Source organism: Octopus bimaculoides, chromosome 8 (genome assembly GCF_046866305.1).
Source record: "Octopus bimaculoides isolate indiv1 chromosome 8, ASM4686630v1, whole genome shotgun sequence".
Taxonomy (NCBI): Eukaryota; Metazoa; Mollusca; class Cephalopoda; order Octopoda; family Octopodidae; genus Octopus; species Octopus bimaculoides.
Window position 1 is genome coordinate 41787222 of NC_142935.1, and position 26420 is coordinate 41813641.

At 34.5% G+C, this 26420-nt stretch overlaps 1 protein-coding gene across 4 annotated transcripts in view; it reads left to right on the plus strand.

Moving 5' to 3' along the window:
• Positions 1-18492, plus strand: part of LOC106883669 (uncharacterized) — a 313977-nt gene extending 295485 nt beyond the window's left edge. For all 4 annotated transcript variants that reach the window (XM_052970057.2, XM_014934771.3, XM_052970058.2 and 1 more), the window contains 3 exons: positions 8265-8354; positions 11817-11946; positions 18370-18492. In XM_052970057.2, coding sequence (XP_052826017.1) covers positions 8265-8354; positions 11817-11946; positions 18370-18454 — 305 coding nt within the window. In that variant the 3' untranslated portion in view covers positions 18455-18492. The remainder of the gene's footprint in view (positions 1-8264; positions 8355-11816; positions 11947-18369) is intronic.
• The last annotated feature ends 7928 nt before the right edge of the window (positions 18493-26420 follow it).

A 26420-nucleotide genomic window follows, 5' to 3' on the forward strand; every position in this document is an offset into this window, starting at 1 on the left:
ATATATATATATATATATATATATATACAAAAGATATCCCGAGAATATTATGTACGACTCTCACCAACTTTTCCTCGCGTTTCCCCTCTTCCTTCCTCCTCTTTCCTTCTCTCTCTCTCTTTTTCTACTTTCCATGTCTGTCTCTCTCACCCTCTCACTCTCACTTTTTTCGTTAGGCCTTCCTTCTCTCTCTCTATCTCTCCTTTGTCTCTCTCTCCCCATCGTTCCTCTGTCCTGATTTCATGTTCCTTCTCTCGTATTCCTTAATCCCTTTTTTCCTTCCTTCTTATCTCTCACTCTCTTTTGCTTTCCTTCCTCACCTCCCTTGTACCTTGTTTCACTCTCTTTCTTTCTCTCTCTCTCTCTCTCTCTCTCTCTCTCTCTCTCTCTCCCTCACATTCTGTGATTCCTCCATATCATTACTTGGTCCCTCTCAATTCTTTCTCCTATCTCCTATTCCTTAGTCCCTCTGCCTTCTTCAACTCCTCCCCTCCTTTACCATGTGATCGCTGTCCACTTTATGCATTGTCGTCCTTATTCAAATTGACCGCCTTTGAGGTCAGTTGCATCTGTTCTGTTTCGCCACCCGGTCAGTTAAGATTTTTCCATTTCCTTTTTTCCTTGCACTAGCATATTACACTGTCTGATAGCTGAAAGACCCTGTTTGTTTTGTGTTATTTTTGTTGTAATTGTATAATTATTTTCCTTTGGTTGTATAGCCGAAACGCTTTTGCCCTTTGTATATGTATAAATCCATTTTTTATGTTACATTCGTCCGTTAGTCGAAAGACACTTTCTTTTAGTTATATCTTTGTGTTTGTATAGGTGCATTCGCCTGTCTTGCTTAGGGGCTTATTGCCTTCAGCTGAAACCCTTGCCACAACTGTTTTTGAGTAGCATCGGAGAAGATTGGGCGAAACTACGTGGAAATTCCAAACTCCGACTAAAGAGGCAATTGGCTGCGAATGATCCGTGTATCTTGTTTTGTCCTGTTTGCTGTTGTTGTACTTTCGTCCTTTACATGCTTGTTGTTTTGACGATTTCGTTTCTTTTTTTTTTTACCATATATATACATATATATATACAAAATTATATACAAAAATAAGAGGAATGACCAGCAAAAGTGGACTCCTATTATAGAGATAGATGCCGAATCATCTAACCACGAAAAATGTTCTCAGTAAAAATTCAGCGACACAACAGACTACAAAAGGGCAAGACAAATGAAAAAATACTAAATAAAGAAACGATTGACCTACGTTCCATGGATAGGACTTCCTGTAAAGTTCCGAGGATTGGACTTCCTGGAAATGGAATGGCCATCCTGGGAAGTTCCGAGGTTAGGACTGCCTGCAAAGTTCCGAGGTTCAGCTATTTCCTGCAAAATACCGAGGATGCGTCTTCCTAGAAAGAAGACACTCCGAGGATGAGTCATCCTGGAAATTTCGATGGATTTTCTGGAAAGTTCCGACGTTGAGCTAGTTCCTGGAAAGTTCCGAGGATAAGCCTTCCTGGAAAGTTCCGACGATTGGACTTCCTGAAAATTTCAAATGTCATCTTGGAAAGTTCCGAGGTTGGGGTACTTTCTGGAAACTTCCGAGGTTGTGACTTCCTTTAAAGTTTCAAGGACTTTCTGGAATGTTCCGATGTTCAGAAAGTTCCTAAGTCCCATCCTGGAAAGTTTCGAGGATGGGACTTCCTCAAACGTCTGCAGATTTCACTTTCTAGAAAGTTCCGAGGTTGAGCTACTTCCTGGAAAGTTCGGAGTATGGGACTTCCTGGAAAGTTCCGAAAGTGAGCAATTTCCTGGACATTTCGTAGAAAATTCCGGAGACTTTCTCGGAACTTTCCAGGAAAAACTTAGCCCCTCCCTAATCGGAAATTTCCGGGAAGTAATTCCTCCCCTCCTCCGCTTCTTTGGAACCTTCCAGGAAGTATTTCCCCATCCGTGGAACTTTTCAGGAAGTAATTCCTCCCCTTCTTTTGAACTTTCCAGGAAGTAATTCTTTTCAGTCCTCCCCTTCCTTGGAACTTTCCAGGAAGTAATTCGCCCCTTCCTCGGAAATTTCCATTGCAGCCAAATCTCTCTCAAAACACCGTACTGTTTTAATGGGACAATGCTGCGTATTATGTAGTTTGAATTAGAAAGTGTAAGTTATGTGAGCAACTGGTTGTGTTAATGGTAGAAGAAAGGGGAATTGCATTAGAAAAAAGTTTTAATCTCTGTTCTCGGTAAGTATGGAGTTTAGGAAAACAGAAGAGGCATTAATAAGTTGACGCTAAGAATTGCTTTAACAGGAAATGAAGCTGTAAGATTTAACGGCAAAATAGTATATAAGAATTAATAGCAGACGTATCCAATTTAAGAAAAGTGAAGTTAAAAGCTCAGTGAACAAGTATGGAATAAGTAATTGTTATACGCTTATAGAAAAACAATTTATATTATAGAGTAGATACATACCTGTTGAAGACGAAAATGTATGTGAGAGCTATTGTATTAAATGTGTGTATAATCATAGAGAAAGTGAAAGACATGAAATGGACGTGTGTGTGTGTATGTGTGTGTGTGTGTGTTTTTGCGGCTAATTTGGCGGGAGCTTTGCTGTCAGCAGGATGTGGTTTATGTTTTATCTCTCGATCAATGGCTGCTCAAGCGAAAATATTTTTTAAATATGTGTATTTTATGGAAAGGGGATCTTTTGAAGTGGGTGTCAAATGAAAAGAGGCATGGACAGTTTTATGACTGAACTTCTTTTGAAGTCGGCGTGAGACGGAAGAATTGATGTGTGTCCGTATGTCTGTGTGTGTGTGTGTATATGTTTGTTGGGGTGTGCGAGACAGAGAGAGTAATGCTGATGGTGTGTGTGTATATGAGAGAGGGATAAAGAGAGAGAGAGAGAGATAACTGAAATTTTCTATTCAGTTTTTGTAGTGAGTGTATGTGTGAGTGATTGACAGAGAAGACAGTAATTATGTGTATATATATTATGTATGAATGGCTTCAGTGACACAAACTCACATACACGGAAGCACCCAGGATGTTTTAATCGATTTTCTCGGTAACTATGGGGTCTATGAAAAATACAAAGCGCGTTCCAATCTATGCACCCGTCTCCACATGTTTGCCATGTTTCACGCGAAGCCACCAAGCCGTTTGGCCGTGAGCCTCGCGACAAGAAAGAATACAACGGTCGGCCATGTTCAATTTATATTATAGATATAGGCGCAGGCGTGTCTGTGTGGTAAGAAGCTTGCTTGCTAACCACATGGTTCGGGGTTCAGTCCCAGTGTGTGGAACCTTGGGCAAGTGTCTTCTACTATAGCATCGGGCCGACCAACGCCTTGTGAGTGTATGTGGTAGAGAGAACCTGAAGGAAGCTCGTCGTATACATATACATCTACATATGCATACACACACACACACACACATACATACATACATATATGTACACACACATATATATGCATATATATACATATATATATATATATATATATATATATATATATATATATATATATATATATATATATATATATATATATATATAGAGAGAGAGAGAGAGAGAGAGAGAGAGAGAGAGAGAGAGAGATAGATAGATAGATAGATATACATAAATGTGTGTGTATATGCGTACGATGCGGTGCTGAAAATTTCCTGCTTTTGGGTAAAAGAAAATACAGGAAGATCAGTTAATCATGAATCTTTTCAACATATTGCCCTCTCAGATTCACACACTGATTGCAGTGGTCTCCTGTTTTTCTAAGCCCTATAAAAGTAACCGCAGTGTTGGGCCTCCGACCAGGCCTTTGCTGATGCCCTTAAAGCCAGGAACGTATCAGCACACACGCACACGCACACACACACACACGCACACACACACACACACATACACACACAAACACACACTCACACACAAGCACACACACATATAATTATGCACATACACATATTCTTACGTACGTACATACACACACATTTACATACATGCGTGCGTGTGTTTGTACCTATATATATAAAGACATACATGCTTATGTAAGCATCTTTATTGTATCTCTCACTCTTTATTTTATTGTGTTACTTTATTTCCCTCACACACAATCATTCTATGAACGTCATGTACATGCTCAACACCCACAGCTAGTGTGTGATACAGATATATGCACGAATAAAATATGTGTTTAGATTCAGTCACACAGCTTGTAAATAATTCATATACACAGCGTGTAAATAAACGCGTCTTACTTGAATATACAGCCATTAACGATGTGTCGTTCACAATCAACTATACACACATATAGTTCCAATTTAAAATCTATTTCAAGCCTGCAGCTGCCATCAGATCTGGCTTGCTAACATCATTTCAGCAACTGTTTTAAGTGTCTATGTATATAGGTACTATCTATATAGAGGCCAGGCGACATAGGAAACCTTTAGATGCTCACACTCTTTGACTTAGCATTATATCCAGGATGTAACAACTGGTGAGAGAAAGAGCTAAGTGCAGCACACAACACGGTTGTAACTCATTTTTAGATGAGAGGAGTTAAGTAACATAAAATGAAGTGGCTTGCTCAAGAACACAAAATGGCGCCTAGACCAGTAAATGAACCCACGGCATTATAATCGCGAGTCCAATGTTCTTATTACTGGGCTTTGTATCTTCACACTCCCTCTTTCATAAATCATATATTGTGACAAACAGTTTCAATCTATCTAGGAAATGCATTTGCACCGTGTATTACTTAGCTCTTTTTCTCTGGATTTACACACAATCTTATACCCTCGATCATATGCACATACATACCCACACAAACACACATGTTTCGTGTATATTCACTCATTTATAAGCATATGCACTGAAAAAAATAATTTCTCCCCAAACTGATACTGAAAATCTTTCACAGTAGATCAAGCGCCCTATTACTTTACTTCTCACTTCTCTTTCTTATATCTAAATTAGGTATTCTAGCATATTATTCGTAAAGATTTAAGCATACACAGATATACTCATAAATATATAAATAGAAACTATCCAAACACTTCATGAAGTTACATTTAGCAGACTGAAAAAAAAATCACCTGATTAAGCAGATTTTCTATGCAGAGATTTATCTGGAAAAGCATTCCATTTATCATGTTTTTTTCATAGCTAAACTTTGCAGAATATGGCACAATGACAGGAGTTTATGTAAAGTTTGTGGGAGGAAACATGCCTAAAATATCTAAAAACAATACCATCAGCTAAAGCAGATTCACTATAAAGTCACATGTCATATATTCATACATACGGAAGTAAATTGTTTAAGTTTGATTTAAAATTTTGGATTTGACATATTTTTATATTTCACAAATTTTAGTATTTATTCTGAAGGAGGCAACTGACCTGAAAACCTAACACTATATTTTATAAGCAAACACAACCATATGTTGATATTTCAATATCATAGCAATAAGTCAAAATTATGTGAGTTTAGGAAATTTATATCAACGATGGTTGTTATAATTTAATGACAGATCACTTTAAATATTGCTTAAGAAACAAAAATGTTACCGTCTCCCTTTTCTCATCTGTTTTTCTGTCTGTCTGTCTGTCTGTCTGTCTGTATGTATGTATGTATGTATGTATCTATCTATCTAACTATCTATTTCTCTCTCTCTCTCTCTCTCTCTCTCTCTCTCTCTCTCTCTGTATATATATATATATATATATATATATATATATATATATATATACACGCACGCACATACAAATATAGGAATACATAAAATTACATACATATATACAAACATATAAATGCATGTATATATAGTTATATATGTGAATATGAATTTATACATACCTATGTATATATGTATATATATACATGTGTGTGTGTGTGTGTGTGTGTGTGTGTGTGGAAACATATAAATGTATATATATGTATATATATATATATATATATATATATATATATATATATATATATATATATATATATATATATATATATATATGTAATGTGCGTGTGTGTGCATGTGTGTGTATAAGATAAAAATACCAGAAGCGTCAGTAAATAAATTTCTTTCTCTTTGTAGACGCAATATTGTTAGAATCTAGGTATTTTAATGTTCAGGATGCCAGTCGTCACGTTCCACGTGTTCGTAAACGTACCTGATGTAATATAATATAATGTCTTACAATATAATACATACATACATACATACATACATACATACATATATATATATATATATATATATATATATATATATATATATATATATATATATTTCTATATATATATATATATATATAAATATATATATATATATATATGTATATATATATATATATATATATATATATATATATATATATATATATATATATATATATATATATATATATATATATATATATATATATATATATATATATATATATATATATATATATATGCATACACACACACATGCTTGGCAAATACAAAGCTCAAATTATTGATTGACGAAGAATACCCTATGTTAGCAAGTGTAATATCCCTCCTCTTTAAACTTAATGCAATCTAATCCTTCTTTAACAGGTCTCAGCCTATCAATATTATTTTTCCATATGCTTTCTCTTGCATAATTTATTTTCTACAGTATATATGTTTATATTTACAATTATTTTCTTATGAATATTTTACATGGGGACAACTGTAGCAAAGCCCCATTCGCTAAGCAAACGGACAAACGACGAGATGACTGCTTGAACTCAATATCTTTAGCGAGACACCACCTTATGTATGAATGTACCTGACGTAACCCAGACTGAAAAGTTGATGGAGAATGCACAAAAGAATGTACAACATCGTATCCATAAATGACAGTTGCAGGATGGGTCTAGACGATCGTCGCATGGAAGACTAATACCCAATCCATCTGTTTCCTTAATTGATCTTATATATATATATATATATATACATTCTTAGTGACATTTCCTCTGTTTTTATGTTCTGAGCTCACATTGCGCCGAGGCAGATTTTGCCTTTCATCCTTTCGGAGTCAATAAAATAAGTACCAGTTGACCACTAGGATCAACGTAATCGGCTAACCTCCTCTTCCGATATAGCTAACCTTTTGCCAAAATTTGAAACCGATATTACGGTTTTAATCTGCTCTTCATGTCTCCATACAGGCAAGCTTACAAAGTAGGTTTTCAGTTCCTAGGGGTTAGAGGTTGTCTGGCTAATTTTTTTTCGGATTCAGTAGGACTGTTTCTAAAACGGTATATTTTGCTATGAGTTGCTATTGTACTTTCTGTTAAACAAATATTTGCATAAGAATGCTTTATATTTGTTAGGAGCAGAACAGACATATTTACACATGTTAATCGATTTAGTCAAATGTAACAGGTTGATATAAAGTTATTATAATTTCTTTTCCATATATCTTTTTTTTAATTTTTCTCCCTTTCATATTTCCTCTTACTCTTTGTTTTCTTTTTGCCTTCCGCTTTTACGCTACTGCTAACACCGCCTCTATCCGGCTGGCCAGGTGCCAGTGTAGGACTGTCCGTGCAATGATCTTCCCTGCGTAATGCGCATAAATTTCATAAAACAGGTTTCACAGCCTCTGAGAGACAACATCTTTCCAAAGCTTTTCAGCTGGATGGTAATTGCGCAGCATTATAATCTTCATGGAGATGTAGAATCTGAGAGAAAAAAAGATACTCTGCTTCACTACTTCCTCCCTCATATCTAAGAATTCCGTACCGATGATGTTAGGCAATAACATTTTTTTAGTGAGTGAATCTGAAATGATTATTTTAACTTCAATGCGGCATATGATTACCAAAATATCAAGTAAAAATAAAAGGAAAACTTACCTTATGGAGAAAGAGTATCTATTTACAAACACAGCACTTAATTTTAAAGGACATTCATATGTAACACAAGTGTTTCATGAATACTTTCTTTATTTGTACAATTATATGTGACTCTACACTTCAATGTTTATATGTGTATGTGTATGTGTGTGTACGATGTACGAATGCTCATATGTATATATATATATATATATATATATATATATATATATGTGTGTGTGTGTGTGTGTGTATATGTGTATATATATTATTATTATCATTAATATTATTATTATTGTTATTATTATTATTATTATTATTATTATTATTATTATTATTATTATTATTATTATTATTATTATTATTATTATTATTATGCATGTACTTGAAGTTATTTAATATATTTTATAGTGTTTTATAATATTTTTTTAGATGTTGAACATCGCCCATATTGGCAAGTGAATTTGAACAAGGTGCGGCAAATACGTAAAGTTATTCTAATAAGCAAAGACACTCTCACATGTACGTATGCCTTTTGATGTATTATCAACAATGCCGTCAGCGACATCATAAATAACATTATCACCACCATCCTCTATCATCATCGCTTCCATCTTCATCTTCTGAATCATTTCCCCATCATAATTATCATCAACAGTAAGAACAATAGCAATTTTAACATCATCATCAGCAGCAGCAGCAGCAGCAGCAGTATCACCACCATCATCATCATCATCATCATCATCATCATCATCATCATCATCATCATCATTAGCAGCAGCAGCAGCAGCAGCAGCAGCAGCAGCAGCAGCAACAGCAGCAGCAGCGGCAGCAGTAGCAACAAAAGCGGCAAATATCATTCCATGTAATGGAATGATATTCAGAGAAATAATGGGACTTAGTAGATCAAATCAAAGTCCTGAAACACTGCAGCATATCCGTAGTCGATGCTCGAAACCAATATAAGAAAATATGATAAATAAATAGACAGAACGCTTCAGTGAGACTGTTTTGTAAGAGTAGATTACCAAAATAAGAAAATACTTATTCAAATTACTGAAATCGATTCAGCTTTGCCTACTGCTTTCCCAAAGGTGAAATATTGGTAGATTGCTATGGCTTCAGACAAAATACGCTGTTGTAGTTTTCGTTGTGGTTCTTAAATTTTTGATGTTTAAATATTATTGTGCCAAGTTTCATGATTTCGGATATCAATAACTTAAGTACTGATTAACGTCTCGGATACAACTAATGAAAGTATGTTGGTTCGTAAAAATTCGTGGTCTTGCGTCTATGCCACAAATTATTCCTTTAAAAAGAAAAAAAAAACGCTGAGCTGTTAGTTAGATAAGCGCAGAGCTCTTAGATAAGTGTCTGAAGTTCATTCACACCAATTTAGGTTTTACGTTCAAATTTCGCCTGTTCTGAAATTAGCTGTTATCCTTTTAAGACAGGACGAAATATGTACCTATTCTTTAGTTGGTCAATTAAAATAGAAAACGCGATACAAGAAGCATCATCTGTTGTTTTTATACTATAGATTACATTGATCAATGTATCTTTATTTAAGACATTTGGAGATGATATAAGGCTAGCTTTGTATGTACTAATGTAAGTTTTGACGATTACACGTACGTCATCTTATATACCATTTAAATTTGGTGATTGATTTATTTATAAATCCACACCAAATTAAGTTGAATTTTTCCTATATAATGTATTAATTGCTCGAATATATATTTCAAGTCTTTAACCTCAAGCATTTGGAGTGAATATTTTAGTTACGCATTTTTCGGATGTGACAACAAATCGATTCTATGGTCAAGTAGTTTGATGCATTTGCTTTGTTGCTTTTGTACTTACATAAATATAGAATTTAGAAGAAATGTGAGAAACATTTTTCAGTGAACTGTTTTTACGTTACGGGAACTGAGTAAAGATTCTACTCGATGACAAACGGCAGGTTCATTGTTCCATTACAATATTAATTCATGTACAGAAAAATAATTTCATATAAAAGAACAATGAATTTAAGTGCGTACTTAAACTTAGAGACCAATGTGACAACTACTGACTCAGTTCTAATGGAAGGTACACCACAATTGGATATGTTTCGCATTATATCATTTACTTTTGACGAAGTAAAAGACAGGATATTCTAAATAATGGATACAGATATGTATGGGTGAAGTGAAGCTGTGTGATTAAGAAGTCTGATATGCTATCAGCTGGTTTAGGGTTCGATTACAAAAATGCAGAAAGACGAAACTCTTCATTGTAAAACTTGAAAATGTTATCTACTCGGAATGTAGGGGATATGAAGGGGATCAATAAACTAGTTAGAAACATCCTACTTATTTATCTCTCAAGTAGACCATCCTATCAACATGAAAAAAGGATTAGTATATTTACAGTTAGACACACTAACGAAAAATAGTAGAGTACTGGCGCTTAAGATGAATTTAAGAACTGTTATTTTTTTTAAAAAGCAACAACAAAACAGAACAATAGTAAAACAATCATTTTATTGCTGGAAAAAAATTACTATAATATTCAGCGATGTCACTTCAAAGTCCTTTACATAAATTTTTACTGGAATGGGAATAATATACTGTTGTACACAGGTAAAATTTGAAATAAAATATAAAGGGATGTGTGTGGGGGGATGGGGGTAAATGTGAACGATAGAGTTATAATTTGCTTTAAGAAGAAAAAAAACAGGTTGTTGTCGAGGATATCAATGTGATCATTATGGTAGACTTCTGTTGAAGGATCTATTTCATTTAGAGTAGGCCATTACTCGGCAGCATAACGACATGTAGACACTAATATATAATAAGGACACATAATGCCGTAGGCATATGTAATAAAATAAGTTTGTATGAATCAATTAGGCAGTTCTCCTTCACAGAAGGTAAATACATTAAGAGCACGTGTTTACCTGCATTTCTCCCTATATATAAATATAAGAGCAGATACCCAGGAGTAACCGGAAACCTTCTCTGTGGAACAAATCCGTTGTAGTTCAGACTTCCGCCATTAGAAGCCATTTGATGTGACCCTCAGACATCAGTCTGATGACCGGCGTTGTCGAGTATGTTCTACTGCCACGTGGTGCGTCTTTGTTTTTCAGTGCTTCTCTCTTGTTCGTCGATTTCTTCGATGGCTGAAACAAAGGAATAGCATGCTTCCATGAAATTTTATTTTCTACTGGAGAAAACGGCGGCCGAACCAGTTGTCATGCTTCAAACAGCTTACAAGATACTGCCATGAACAAAACACAAGTTTACAAGTTGTTTTCATGCTTTAAGAATGGTCAATTGTCGCTTTAAGAACAACCTCGCTCTGGACGACCGTCGACTTCCTGAACGAGTGAAAGCATCATGAAAATTCATGAACTGAACTTGGAAAGCCATCAAGGGATAATGACGATCTTTTGATATAGCTAGTGTGTCCTGGAGCCCCTGCTAACAAATTTTGAGCTAGGAATTGCGAATGAAAAGAGTTGCAACAAAATATGTGCGACACTTGCACACGGAAGATTAAAAGCATTAACAACTGAATGCGTGTCGTTAACTGAGAGAACAGTTGGAAGTTGATCCGAATCTTTTTTCGAATGTCATCACTGGTGACGAAAGCTGATGCTACACAATTTGCAGATGGGGAAGAAGTGAGGATAAAAACGATAAAGGCATTACTTCGCAAGAGCTCCAACGCCTGAACTGATGCATTGCTTCAAATGGAGAATACTTTAAAGGCGATAAAAGTGCAAACATGTAAACAAAGTGAATAAAATACTATTGCAAAATTCCATTTTCTTTTGGGTAACCACTCGTTCATATGTATGTGCGTGTGTGTGTATGTGTGTGTGTGCGCGCGCGCATGCGTGCACGTTTAGCATATTTATAAATATATACGCGGGAATAAGCTCTGCTAATAACGAACTATAGAAAACTATAACAACTAAGTAATCGTCTATTTCAGCTCCGCAACGATTCGACGTACATGTTGGAACCAGCCCGAACGTAACTGAAAACCAAGTTTGTAAGCGATATCACAGTGTTCCGTCAACTCCTCTTGCCACTATATTCTGTGAAGAAGATTTGAGTGGAAGGTAACAAGACTTACTGTTTTACTGGTTAGTTTGATATAAAGTGAAGAAAATGAAACCTCACTTTTGTGTTTAATCACAAGAATTATTTTACTCTATAGGCTGATTTTACTTTTTTAGTGAATGCGTTTCTGTCATTTAGTCAAAGATTATGTCTATTTTTGCTACAATTTCTGATAATCCATAAAATGCAAAAGGTGTTAGATCAATCTCTGTATTTTATTTGTGCTTATTTTAGTAACTGCTGAATGATGAAAGATATAACAAGGTTTCGTTGCAGACCGAATGTATAACGTAAAAGTTCGTAACTGTACATTCGTCGTCTGAGGCTCTACTGATTATCTCCATTCATTTCCTCTAGTATTCAACATAAGCAACGTGACCATCCTTTTGTTGGGAGAATTATGCTAGTGTTTCTAGTACATTTGAAACACCATGGAATGATGAAAGGAAAAATCTACCTCAGTAGTATTTGAACTCTGATTATAGAGGCATTTACTTAAATCCTGCATGTCATTGTACCACTCTCATATTATAAGCTCAAAATTAGCGTGATAGATCATTTTGTGTTCTCTTATTTGTGTAAATTAGAATTGCTTCTTATACTTGAAAAGTATAAGCACCAGAGCATTGGTGGGAATTTTGGGTGAATGTTATAATTCATGTCATTGCATTTGTCATTGTTGATACGAACTAAAAACAAAAGTGTAATTAAGATCCTAACATCTTTCTCCAGTACCCATCTTATTCACGAAGATACGAAGCTACTCCAAATATTTTGTTATATACTTTCATTCAAAAGTCTTATCACTTTTATTATGTCACAGATATACATGCGAAGCAATTTCTTTCTGCCCAAATTACAATTCTGCTAAACACCTTCCACTCATGCACATCTATCAATCTTCAACCATGCAACCATGTGCAACGGGAAGCTTGTATACGGCAGCACAACGTTAGCAATAACAGCCTCCTCCCAGTTCAAAACATTGAAGTAAAACGAAATTGCACACTACCGTCTAAAAGTAAGCTATAGACGCATTGGAATATGTAGTGCTACCTGCACTACGCTTGGAGAAAATACAGCATGGTTGCGGTTGGAAAACGTTTCATCCGAGGTTTACATAATCATAATTGATCTGGGATTAAATATCAACAGCAATGCGCATGTCACAAATCAATGTAAATTTATTAGAAAAATTATGGATATGAATGCTAGGATTTTACTTTTTTGAGCGAGGGTATTGATCTAGGGATTAAAACAATAGAGATATTTAAATGGACGAGATATATTGTCTCAGTTTTCGGAGACGAAGACATTTTTTCATTAACAGTTTAAACTATGTAGGAATAAATCGATTATGGACAATTGACTGCAGCAGCTGACAAATGAAAATTTGATATTTTGCAAAAACTAGGCATCTTATTTGAGCCACTGACTTCATTGAATATATGGTGTTACGTATAGATATTCTTTGTTTCTTAATTTATTTTCAGTTAGCGAACGATAATATTCAGATGTCTCATTTCTGCACTATAGTAAATCAATGCAGTACTTACATTAAAAGCAAAAATGAGATCTATTAACTTGCTAAAAACGGAATTGCCCCCCAGGTGTAAGATTTTAATCAGTGAAAAAGTATAGAGCTTCTTAAGTCAATAGAGGAACTATATTGCGTCTCATTCGCTGCTGTAATACATACCATCGATTCTAAGAAAGAAGAAAGTAACAAAAATATTTTCCGTTGAGAATCAAAAATATTGCTGGTACAGCTTCTATTCTAATGCAGTAAATACTTCAAAATGTTTCAATTCTTCATTGCAAGCCGTGTCATTTGAAGCACACACCTGCTTTTGTTATCAAATGTGTTGCTAATCTTTCTTTGCAACAAATAGTGTGTTTAGTTCCTCAGTGGTTTTATGAGGACTCAACAGAAACTAGTACCCAGGCAACCTTTTTTGCCTATAGAAATCAGCATGTTGCCTTGTTGTTTGAGTAGCTGTCCATTTACTCTTTGTACATTATCGATGTTGAAAGAAGCAAGCACATAATTTAATCATCCATATGTCTACCTATAATCTCAACTGTTTAAATAAAATTGCACGTTCAGCCTAAATGAGAAACAACATTACCTAATCGCTTTTTTTCAGTAAACAGTAAATTAATCTCAACAGACAATAACAATATCTAACTTCATACAATTGAATATATATACACTACTTTGCTATAAGCTTTATGTAAACCTTTTTATTACATTTCAATATATGTCGGTTATTGTTCATTGAATTTCAGCTCCAAATGCTACCACCTCTGGAAATACACCTGCTGTTTTAGATATACCTACATGCAAGCGAACATACATAAATATATACACAATACATTCATATATGTATGTGTTAGTGTGCGTGTGTCTCTGTTATTGTATGTGTGTGGTGTGTGTGTGGTGTGTGTGTGTGTGTGTGTGTGTGTGTGTGTGTGTGCATGTGTTTGTGTATTTGTATATATATATATATATATATATATATATATATATATATATATATATATATATATATATATGTATATATATATATATATATATATATATATAGTTAATCAAGTGTAAGATTCATTCCAATCTACGTATTTTAACGCTCAGAACGCCGGGAAACAGTCGAGTTCCACATGTATCTAGGCGTATATACATATATATAAAATATACGCGCATATATAGGAATACGCACACACATACACACACACAACACACATACAACACACACAACACACATACAACACACACAACACACACACGCACATACACATACATAGTCACGTAAATTCACAATCCAATGAAAGTCACATATCCAACATAGGGATGGTTCTAGCTATGGTGTTTGTATAAAAGCACAGAAATGTATTTTAAAGGTTCGCAACAGCTGTTTCAGCAGCATTTCTTTCATTGACAAATAGATCGATTAAATCGATTACATCATGAAAGAAATATGCTTTCATCGGCTGAGTTTAAACTAAGGCAGGAGAAGTAGAGGATTCTGAGCGACCCGCTTTGTTAGCTATCGTTCAAGCGATTGGCACTGTTGAACGATGGTTAACTAAGCCGTTTTTATCTTATCTTAGTTTAAACTCACCCGATGAAAGCGAATTTCTTTTCATAATGCGATCGATATAATCGATTTATTCATCAATTAAAAAATGATAAAACAGATATTGTGAACATTTAAAATCCATTTGTGATCAGAAATATATATATATATAAGGAGGCTAGTTTTTGTTGGATACTCTACAAGACGAAGACAAAAGCGGTCTAAGGGCGGATGATCTCTGTTGATGAAATTACGGTCATCCAATCTAAATGCTTACGCTACTACGTATATATCATCATCATCATCCTAGTCATTGTTTAACGTTCTCCGTCCATGCTGGCAAGAGTTGGACGGTTTGACAGGAGATGGCCAGACAGGAGCCTGTACCATACTTCTGTGTCATTTTTTCTGCATGCCCTTCCTATCACCAACTACTTCGCAGAGCGGGCTGAATACTTTTTACGTGACACTAGAAAATGCGAGGTCAGTCATAGCATGGCTTTTACAGCTGGATGCCTATCAAATTGCCAACTATTTTACAGCGCAGACTTGATGCTTTTTAAGTGGCACCTGCACTGGCAGGGTCACCAGATAACCTTGCTAGACAAGGATTCTTTGAAAGGAGAAGTGGCATTGGAGGAGGTCGTCTTGTACCAGATGATGAAAGGCTACAGTATGAGAGAGAGAAAGAAACAGGTGTCTTGTTGTAGAGGAGATACATGGTTACCCAGCCAGAGTGAGAGAGAGAGAGAAAAAGAGAGTATGAAAGAGAAAAGGAGAGTGGGAAAGAGAGAAACAGAGAAACAGAGGGGAGAAAGAGAAAGAGTGTCAACAGGAAAGAGGCCAGAAACAGGTGTGGTACGGTAAAGGAGATACGTAATTACCTAGCCGGAGAGAAGAGCAAAAGACGGAGTGAGAGAGAGTGATCAAATGATCAACTATATATATATATATATATATATATATATATATATAAGTATATATATAAAGTATATATATTCCCATCTAACATCAAGATGATAGCATGAAACAACGGAATTTGCCAAGGAATTTACCACGGGAAATTTCATTAGAATACAGGTAAAGAAAGAGAAAGAAAATGAAACTTTGAATTAATCTAGTTTGAGAATGTCTTATTCTTTTGGAAAGAACTGTATTAATTAACGGTGAATTAATTATTGTATCATACCAACTGTTAAAGTATGTCTGGAGGATACAGGTATGTTTTTTAACGAATATTTCCGCAAATTGTAACTAGGAAATTCGAAGACATAGTAGACGGCATCCTATGTGAATTAATCAATAAAGCACAAAATTTCCTCTGATTCTCTTTGACCCTTGATGTATCAACTGATGTGCCTAGCTCTTTCGTATTATTACTGATCATTTCAAGAATTAATGCGAATACTGAAGTGACGGAAGACCTAGCTTCACCGAGTAATATGCATGGAATAACTATACATGAAAATAGTTACGAAATGGATAAAAGAACTAAATGCTGCCTGTTTTAGAACCATTGAAAGGAACAGAATATTATAACAGTTGTCGGAGAATATGTGTCGTAAAAAAAGAATTTGTTGAACAAGTTACTACAGTATTAACACTGTAATGTAGAAAACCTAGAGTAGATTATTAATGCGTTAGTTATACCCTGTTTTACTATATCATATTGTATATTGTATTGTAAAATATGTGTAACGATATTTAGCAAATACTATGTATAAACTAAGATATGAATATCTTTTCCGTCTTGTTTCAATTACTAGACTGCAACTAACCTAGTAGACAGAAGTTGCTTGGAAGCCCTTCCTAGAAGGATTTTAGTTGAGCAAATCAACTCCAATCCTTATATTTTTACGCCTGGAATATATTCTACGAAGGGCTTCCACACAACTTCTATCTACCAAATTCACTCACAAAGCATTAGTCGATCCGGGTGTATAGTAGACAGTACTTGTCCAAGATGCCGCGCAGAGGAACTGTAACCAAAACCACGTATCTGCAAACAGAGCTTGTTAATTACATAGTCATGCTTACATGTATATCATATGTCAATAAAATATTTTGATGAATAGAAAACCAGGGGACAACTAAACTAGTATGAAACTGGTGCTGTCATTCCATAAGCGATGGAGTACTCTCTCCAACTATTCACAGAAATATTGCGTGTTACCTCAACGTTAATAAAGGCTGGAATAAAATCGATAGAACAATTTGCATACAGAATATGTTTTTAGCAGCCAGCTCAAGAAGAAACTTACTAGTGGTAACACTTTTTTTCGGAGATATAATGTACTATATCGATAGGTTTTTACCCGACAATAAATGTAATAGAAGTACTCCTTAGTGGATAATGTCTTTTTCGCTCAACAGCAATTGGAACCGAACTGATTGTGGTGAAGATTGGATACTTTGAGAGGTATTACGCTCTAAGTGGAGCTTCGAAGTGTTTCAATTATTTACAGGCGCTGGGTGTTAGATTTGAAATGTCAGAGAGGTACGCGCTTCAGAAAGCGAAAGCTTGTGCATCACACGGCGTGCGTATCTGAAGCAATTGGAGAGATAAATAAATAAGTTCGATATTTTAAGAAAAAAGTGTTTCAACTGCCCTGCAACACCTAAAAATATTCACAATCTGGTCCTGTCCACAAATATTTGCAGCTGCCTCATCGACAAAGCGTAAAATATGTGTGCTGGATTTTAAGTTCTCTTCAATATATGTGTGTTTGTGTGTATCTGTGTGTGTTCGCATGTGCGCTCGTGTGTATGTTGCGTTTATGTGTTTGTGTGTGTATGTGCATGCGTGCACACACAGAGATTTACATAGACGCCTTCATATATATGTATTTTGTGTATTTTTACATAATGTTCAGATCTTACTACAGGCACAAGTTAGAACACTTGTATATTTTATGTATGTTTTAAAAGATGCATGGTAATAACAAGATCGATAGCTAAAACAACTTTTTGCAGATATCTTGATTCACGAATCAGGATTAACCTTATTTTAGAACACATAAACTTATTCTATTCATGCATTTCTTATTAACTCATTTTGTCAACGCATGCCATGTTTTATTTTATCGGATTCTATGGTTTTATAAATATATATTTATGTATATGTGTGTGTGGGTGTGTTTTGTATTTGTGTAAGCGCTTATATTCATACATCCCTACTTACATACATACATATATATATATATATATATATATATATATACATATGTATATATAAGTGTGTGTGTGTGTGTGTGTTTATACACACACTCACACACAGACACACATACGCACATACATATACCAATATACTGTAAATACATGATAACGTGTTTGCTTTCATTTCAGATACGTAGGCATAATCTTGAACGGAACAAACGAGAATGGAACCGGTAGTTTGGTATTATGCGAAGTTATTATCTACCAAGAATGATACCAGGCTGAAAGCAAGCAAGATAGGAAAAGAAGAAAGAATAGTAGAGACAACGTATCACTTCGAACAAAGACAACATGAACAGAACTTCACCTCGTATAAATCTCATGAAAAGTCGTTACTTCCTCTGAATATATGATGTTTCTGCTCATAAACAAACCAATATATTATGTAAACATGGATGTATCATACACACAATAATACATTTTGTCCTTAAAAACATATACACGCAGTTACTTTATATATTATATTGTACATGTGTAGTAGGACAATGAACGTATGCATCAACTGAAAGTAACACATGCATCCACACAGCATAATCACTCACAGCACAAACACTACAATGCAAACAGACGTGCATCAACAACACTTGCAACCTACGCATAAATTCATTTGTATATTAAATGACGTATACATGTATATAAGTTTATGTTTGTATTTATGTATGTATGTATGTATGTATATATGTATATATATGTATATATATATATATATGTCTATATATATATACATACATACATACATACATACATACATATATACATGTATGGAAATGAGTGTGCGCGCGTGTGCATATTTAAGTGTGTGTGTGTGTATGTGTGTGTGTGTGTGTTTACGTTTGCTGTGAAAATAAGTTGTAACGTGAATAGTATGACTGTATTTAATTTCCGTAAGTTTCATCCATCCATTCTGTACAATAATGATATATATATATATATATATATATATATATATATACACACATATATGCATATATATATATATATATATATATACACATACATATATATGTACATATATATATATATATATATATATATATATATATATATATATATATATATATATATATATATATATATATATATATATATATATATATATATACATATATATATAACCACGTACTTGTATATATGTATATCTGCGTGTATGTACTTATGCACACGCACGCACACATACACACTATATATATGTGCGTCTGTGTGTGTGTGTGTGTGTGTGTGTGTGTGTGTGTGTGTGTGTGTGTGTGAGTGTGTGTGTATTCAAAAATACATGTATATGCTTGTGTGAATTTGTGTGTGCGTGTATACATATTGTTTGTGATAACTTTCATAAATGCTATTCCTAATAAATAAAGATTGTATGTCTCCGTAAGTTATATCTGTACATCACGGATATGTATTTTGATTTTACTTATACAAAAACTTAAAAAGAAATCATAATAGAAGAGTAGCATTTAATAGAGTAAATAATAATCATTTTTAACAGCATACATATGTGTCTATGTATGTATATGGATCCATAATACGTAGATGCAACCATATATTTTTACGATGATATCATTGTATTGTTATTGATTTATATCTGTTTATTTCTGTTAATAGAACATTAGTTGGATATTATTCCCTCTTCATTTTTATCATTGATGAACGCATTATTTTCCGTTCTTACTTTAGCTTACGTCTTACAAGTTTCATGCCGTTGTAAATAAACTGTTATAAATACATCATATATTAAGTAATGTCAACTGCGGAATTGTTTTTCTTTTTTTGCAGGATTTAAGCAAACAATATGCAAAATCCAGTTATGAATTAAGTTTAAGATTATTTCAGTTCTCCAAAACAGCTAATTTCCTTTAAAGAAATATTATTATCAATGCCTTCCAATTCAATGTTGAGTAAGATTTTGAATACATCATTTCAGCAAAAATCTTATGTGTGACTGAGACCATATGAAAAGCCATCCGTCACACTATAAATGAATAGTACATTCTCTGCGCAATATACATGCATGAGACCTTTCCCAACCAATTCATTATCATGTCTCACACAACATATACCCTGCTCAATTACCACTGTGCAGTGTAACATAGTGTATAATATTGACAATCACACCCACTAAATTAACGCACGTACTTTTACATAAATTATGGCCGATACTGTAATTCGAAACCACACAAACACTCTCGTCATCCAACACTTAAAGTTATACATAGTGACAACAAGCTCAACAAGATTACACGCCTCATGTCACACATACTCTACTGCAGTAATGAACCGCTAAATAACTTAACAAACTAAAAAATAATGCTATAGTAAATCAAAACTGATGTAGTATTTGTGATCACACCTCAATATTCCTAAAAGACAATGAGCACATATATGGAGGGCACATAGAGGCCAGTTGTTGTGCACTATACTGATATTTGACATTAATATCAGCAAAAAGGCGGCTATGAAACAAAATGTTTTAATTATTCCTTATTTAGGCACCTGATCAGTGCATTTGAAGAGAAGGGATTGGACGACGTGATCGAGTTCAGCAGGTTACTAGTTCTTTACATTTTCACTTCAAAAAGCATTATTTCCGATACTCTAGTGATTCTGTCACGTCACATCCTTAATAATAATAATAATAATAATAATAATAATAATAATAATAATAATAATAATAATAATAATAATAATAATAACAATAATAACAATAATAATAATAGGATTGAGGTAACTCCTCCAGAAGATATGGAAGCAAAAATAGAAGAGTGTCATTTTTATCAAGTGAACGAGTTGTCGAATAATGATAATAATAATAATAATAATAATAATAATAATAATAATAATAATAATAATAATTCAAACTGATAGAAAGATAGATGCAAATAAGCCAGACATCATACTAAAAGACTTCAGACAAAAATCATGCCTCCTCATTGATATGACTGTCTCAATCGATATAAACGTATCTGTCAAGACCTACCAAAAACTGAGCAAATATAAAGATCTTGAAATAGAAATTAGCAAAATGTGGAATCTGAAGACGAAAACAATACCTATTGTCATAGGTGCCCTGGGAATGACAGCGAAACGGGCTGATTACTACCTAGCTCAGATACCTGGAAACCCCAAAATGGCTGAAGTTCAAAAGATAGCGCTCATGAGAACTGCCCATATCCTACGTAAAATACTGTCTATGCGATCTCAAATTTTAAAACAAACACATAATCTTCTTATGGTTTCTTATACATTCTCTAGAACAACACTATGTACAAATCGAAATATATGGTACCCTAGGCATAACACCTGCATTAACTTCTAACTTGTTGTCTCTTGAGGTCTCTGGGTGAGACTTGGATCCAATTTGTACAAATGCAAAGCAAAAGTCAAACATAAAATAATAATAATAATAATAATGATGATGATGTTGATTATGATGATGATGATGATGATGATGATGATGATGATGAGGATGATGATGATGATGATGATGATACTAATAATAATAACGATGATAATAATAATAATAATAATAATAATAATAATAATAATAATAATAATAATAATAATAATAATAATAATAATAATAACTACCAATAAGAACTATCAGGCCAACATATTAAAGAACGGCAGCTCCCCATTATGTTGTATATGCCAACAACAACATGAGACCATCGATCATGGTGTCTCCATGTGCAGTTTGCTTGCGCCTACAGAGTATCTCAACAGGCATGATAGAGCTGCACAATATATTCACTGGGTAATTTGCAAAAACCTGGACCTGCGCCATAATAAAAACTGGTGGGAACACAAACCACCCCCGGTACTTGAAAATGATCACATCGCACTCCTCTGGAACTTCACCATTCAAACTGACAGAAAGATAGATGCAAATAGGCCAGACATAACACTGAAAGACTTCAGACAAAAATCATGCCTCCTCATTGATATGACTGTCCCAATCGATATAAACGTATCTGTCAAGACCTACCAAAAACTGAGCAAATATAAAGATCTTGAAATAGAAATTAGCAAAATGTGGAATCTGAAGACGAAAACAATACCTATTGTCATAGGTGCCCTGTGAATGACAGCGAAACGGGCTGATTACTACCTTGCTCAGATACCAGGAAACCCCAAAATGGCTGAAGTTCAAAAGATAGAGCTCATGGGAACTGCCCATATCCTACGTAAAATACCGTCTATGTGATCTCAAATTTTAAAACATTATCTAAAACAACACTGTACAAATTCAAATATATGGTACCCTAGGTATAACACCTACTTGAACTTCTAACTTGTTGTCTCTTGAGGTCTCTGGGTGAGACTTGGATCCAACTTGTACAAATGCAAAGCAAAAGTCAAACATAATATAATAATAATAATAATAATAATAATAATAATAATAATAATAATAATAATAATAATAATAATAATAATAATAATAATAATAATAATAATAATAATAAAAATATTTTATTTAATAAATAGTATTGCTCAGTTATCACAAGATTCCAATGCTCAGCGAACAGTGGAAGGAAGAAAAACAACATAACCAAGGTTTATACCACCAAGGTTTATATGACAAAGGTAACGTAAACAGAAAAAATGTTATCGATAGACAAACTGTCGAAAGACATGAATACTGGCAGCAGAAAATTCGTTGAGTGTTTCAGATGATATTTCTCTGCAATGTTGTGGATTATTCACAGAAAATGGATTCCTCCTCCCCAAAGGAGGTTTATAGTTCACTGGAGATGTGTCCCACTTCACATTTATTTTCTTTCTGATTCTCATTTCTTTTAATGTTTACATTTTCCGCTTTTCACAAAGCTCTGATAGCTCCCTTAGTTCCCCATCACAGAGGGAATGTTACTACGGCAAGAGCGGGGCTTCTGTATCATCTGCTTCCCTCTGAATTTTTTACTGTAAACTGCTTTCTTCTTCCTCAATATTAAGCCAGCCAGTTGCAAACAAAGAAGCCAGTTTGAGATCTTTGACCCCTCAGCTTTATGTTTGGTGCCGCCTTAGGAGTAGCAAAGCATGTGGTTTTCTACTGTTGTCCTCCTCTAAATGCAAGTAGACCGTAAATGATTGTCAGTGCCACGTGTAACAGCTGACCTTTCTAATTCGTATAATGAGTCTTAAGCATTCTTTAAAATTCATTGCATGTAGCTGATATGGAAATTTGGAAGTGTTTATGTTGACTCCACACTTAATCACATATCACCAAAATTTACGTGAGTACTGACGCATAGTGCATATTGTGTAATGAAAATGGCCACGAGCCAGATATCAACGTCGTCATCCATTTTCTCGATGGTGGCTTTTGTGCTTCCTTGTGCCAAATATTGCAGAACCAGTCAATAGGCAGATGTATACTACAATTTGGGTTTGTGTTCTTGTCATGTCCTTAGTTTTGAAAAGTAGGTAGTTTGCTGCATATATTCTACGTCTCACCAATGGAAGAGATTTTATCCCAAATATTTGCAAAAGCTGCTTCAATCTACATCGTGGAAGGTGCAAGAAATTTCATGAGGCACCGATACGTCACTTTTCTTTTTCTACGAACCTCGTTAGTTGATTGTAGTCATGAAATACCTGTCATATAGAAGTGTTGCAGCCACGCTTTAATTCCGTCATTACAAATGTTTCGTGTCTAGCGTTCACTTGCTTGAAAGTAGAATTGCGTGCGAAGGTGTTTGACTTGCACTCGTAGCATTTTCGTTTTATAAAGTGGTTGAGAGTTGTTGCTGCTGCTGTTGTTGTTGTTGTTGTTGTTGTTGTTGTTGTTGTGAAGCGGATTTTTTGCTATTTTTTGTAAAATATCATTGTTCCTTTTTTTTTTTGCTCTTGGAAAAATCTCTGCGTTCAGTATGTATTTTCAATTGTGTATTCTTTTCCATTTTGTGAGATGTTAGTTAAGTTTCAAGGTTTTTATTTTTATTCGGAGAACCATTCTATGTATTATGACACCATATTTACTTTGAAGTATTATGGTAGGAAACAAGTGGAATATTTTGAAATAAAACTTGTTGTCACACCCTATTACGGGGCTGACTTTGAAATAAATAAATATGTGGTTCGTCTATGAAAATAAATTTGAAAAATACTTTTTGTACCACTCGACCTAGGCGGAATTTAGAGCTATAAAGAGCCATTTCAAAACACATCTGGATAGGTCAGCATTAATATCAATAGCAATAACAATAATTATAATATTTGTTTATTTTATTTGTCACCAATATCCCAAGACGTATTGACAGCACATCCTAGAGAAGTTTACGCCGAATAATAAAAATGCGAACAATAGATAGCGAAATCCCCAATAATCGGATTGCCTACGAGTAATCAAATACTGTCATAGATTCTGGATAGCACTAATTACCGATAACAATTGCTGTCACCATCGGTATGTATTCATCGGTGTATGGCTTTGTGATAATGACAGGGTTGAACATGGCCCATTTAATAGGTCATGTTCATCACTAACTACAACCGTTCAACAAATTTATCGGGGTGTAGCATTTCACTTTCAAAACTTACTTTCATCTCTAATTGGGATTTAAACAATAAATGAGGGTTTAATTAGAGAGGAAAGTGATTCTTCTCAGTTCCTTCAAATGCTTCCACCGCTCAGGTTTTGTAGCCATAGCTAAGAGAATTCTCGTAGATAAGCAAAGAGCGAACAAAGTATGAGTTTGTGCAAAGGTGTTACATAACTTGGAGAGGTCCGGCAGACTGTATTGTGTGTTTGTAAAGATTTTCCAGGATGTGCAATGGCTCAGAGTAACTTAGCTAAGCCATTGATTTCTGGATATTATACCTACTTCTTGGGCTGAATAACGTCTGAAATATACCAGCAAATTAGTTATTGTCAGTGACCAGTTTCTCCAGTAACCAGTTTCTCTTAACACGTCGTCGCTCTACTCCACTATCAATCCTCCATAAAATATTCATTTCACATTTTGGCACAAGGCCAGAAGTTTATGTTTTGGTGTGGTTAATCGATTACATCAGTATCAGGTCTTAATTAGCAATTATTTTATCGAACACCAAAAGGGTGAAAGACAAAATCAACCAAGGTAGCATTTGAACACAGAACGTAAAGGCAGAAACAATGCCGCTAAATATTTTTCCCGGTGCGGTAACAATTTTTCCAGGTGCCAACTTATTCCTCTATAGAATATTAACGTAGATGTTTCACAACCACGTTGTGTGATAGGTGATTGACAGTTAGCCTTCCATTGCATTCCAAATATTAGGAAACTAATACGTAGCGAAATATAGCTGATAATGGAGAACAAACTCACGCTCTTTATGAATTTTAGAGATCTTGTAGAAGAAGCACATAATTGCAACGTTTTGAACATAGAAATATCTGTTCTTTTTTTGTTTTGTGAGATTGTTAAGAGATGCACATCCTTCTTAATATGCCTTCCATTAGAAGATACTCATTAGTTGCCTCAATCTGGTCATGCAAAAGAAGAGTAACAAATAGAGAGAGTTATCAGGTGATAAAATATGAAGTTGATGGGTGCGTGTATTACCACTCTCTGATCTTGAAGGACAACTTTCAGTCTATAGCTAGATGAGCCTGGGAATCCTGATCATCACATCGTCTCAGTTCTTATCCTCTGCAAGTCCAGACTGAACCAGTCACCAAGCAACTTAAAAAAACTATCTGCCCAACGTTCTACGACGCTGACCAACGATATTGACTAGCCACTCCAAGTACCGAGTTGCAAGTTTTGTCTGAATTAATATGTATTCTTTTCAAGGTTTTATATTCATTTTGAATGGTACCGATCAAGTTACATAGGTATCCGACACCATTACTTCCTGTTCACATTACGACAGATCTTCAACGTCTTAGATATAATGAAAGCTCCAGTTTCTGTGTCATCTATTCCAGATTCGCTACATATGGATAGATTAGAGAGGACATGCTTGACGGATTTAGCGTATGATAGATAAAACTTTCCAGTTATATGCCATTTGGCTTGACCACCGGGTAAATGCCGAAGTACATCAAAAAGATCAAACCTCAAAACAAAACAAAACAAAAAAACAGAAGGAAAAAAAATGAAAACGAAGCAAAAATATGTTCAGTGGAAAGTTAACCAACGAACGTTAATCGAACTTTCCCACTAATCAACATTGATCAAAACTGAACCGAACCAGCTGTA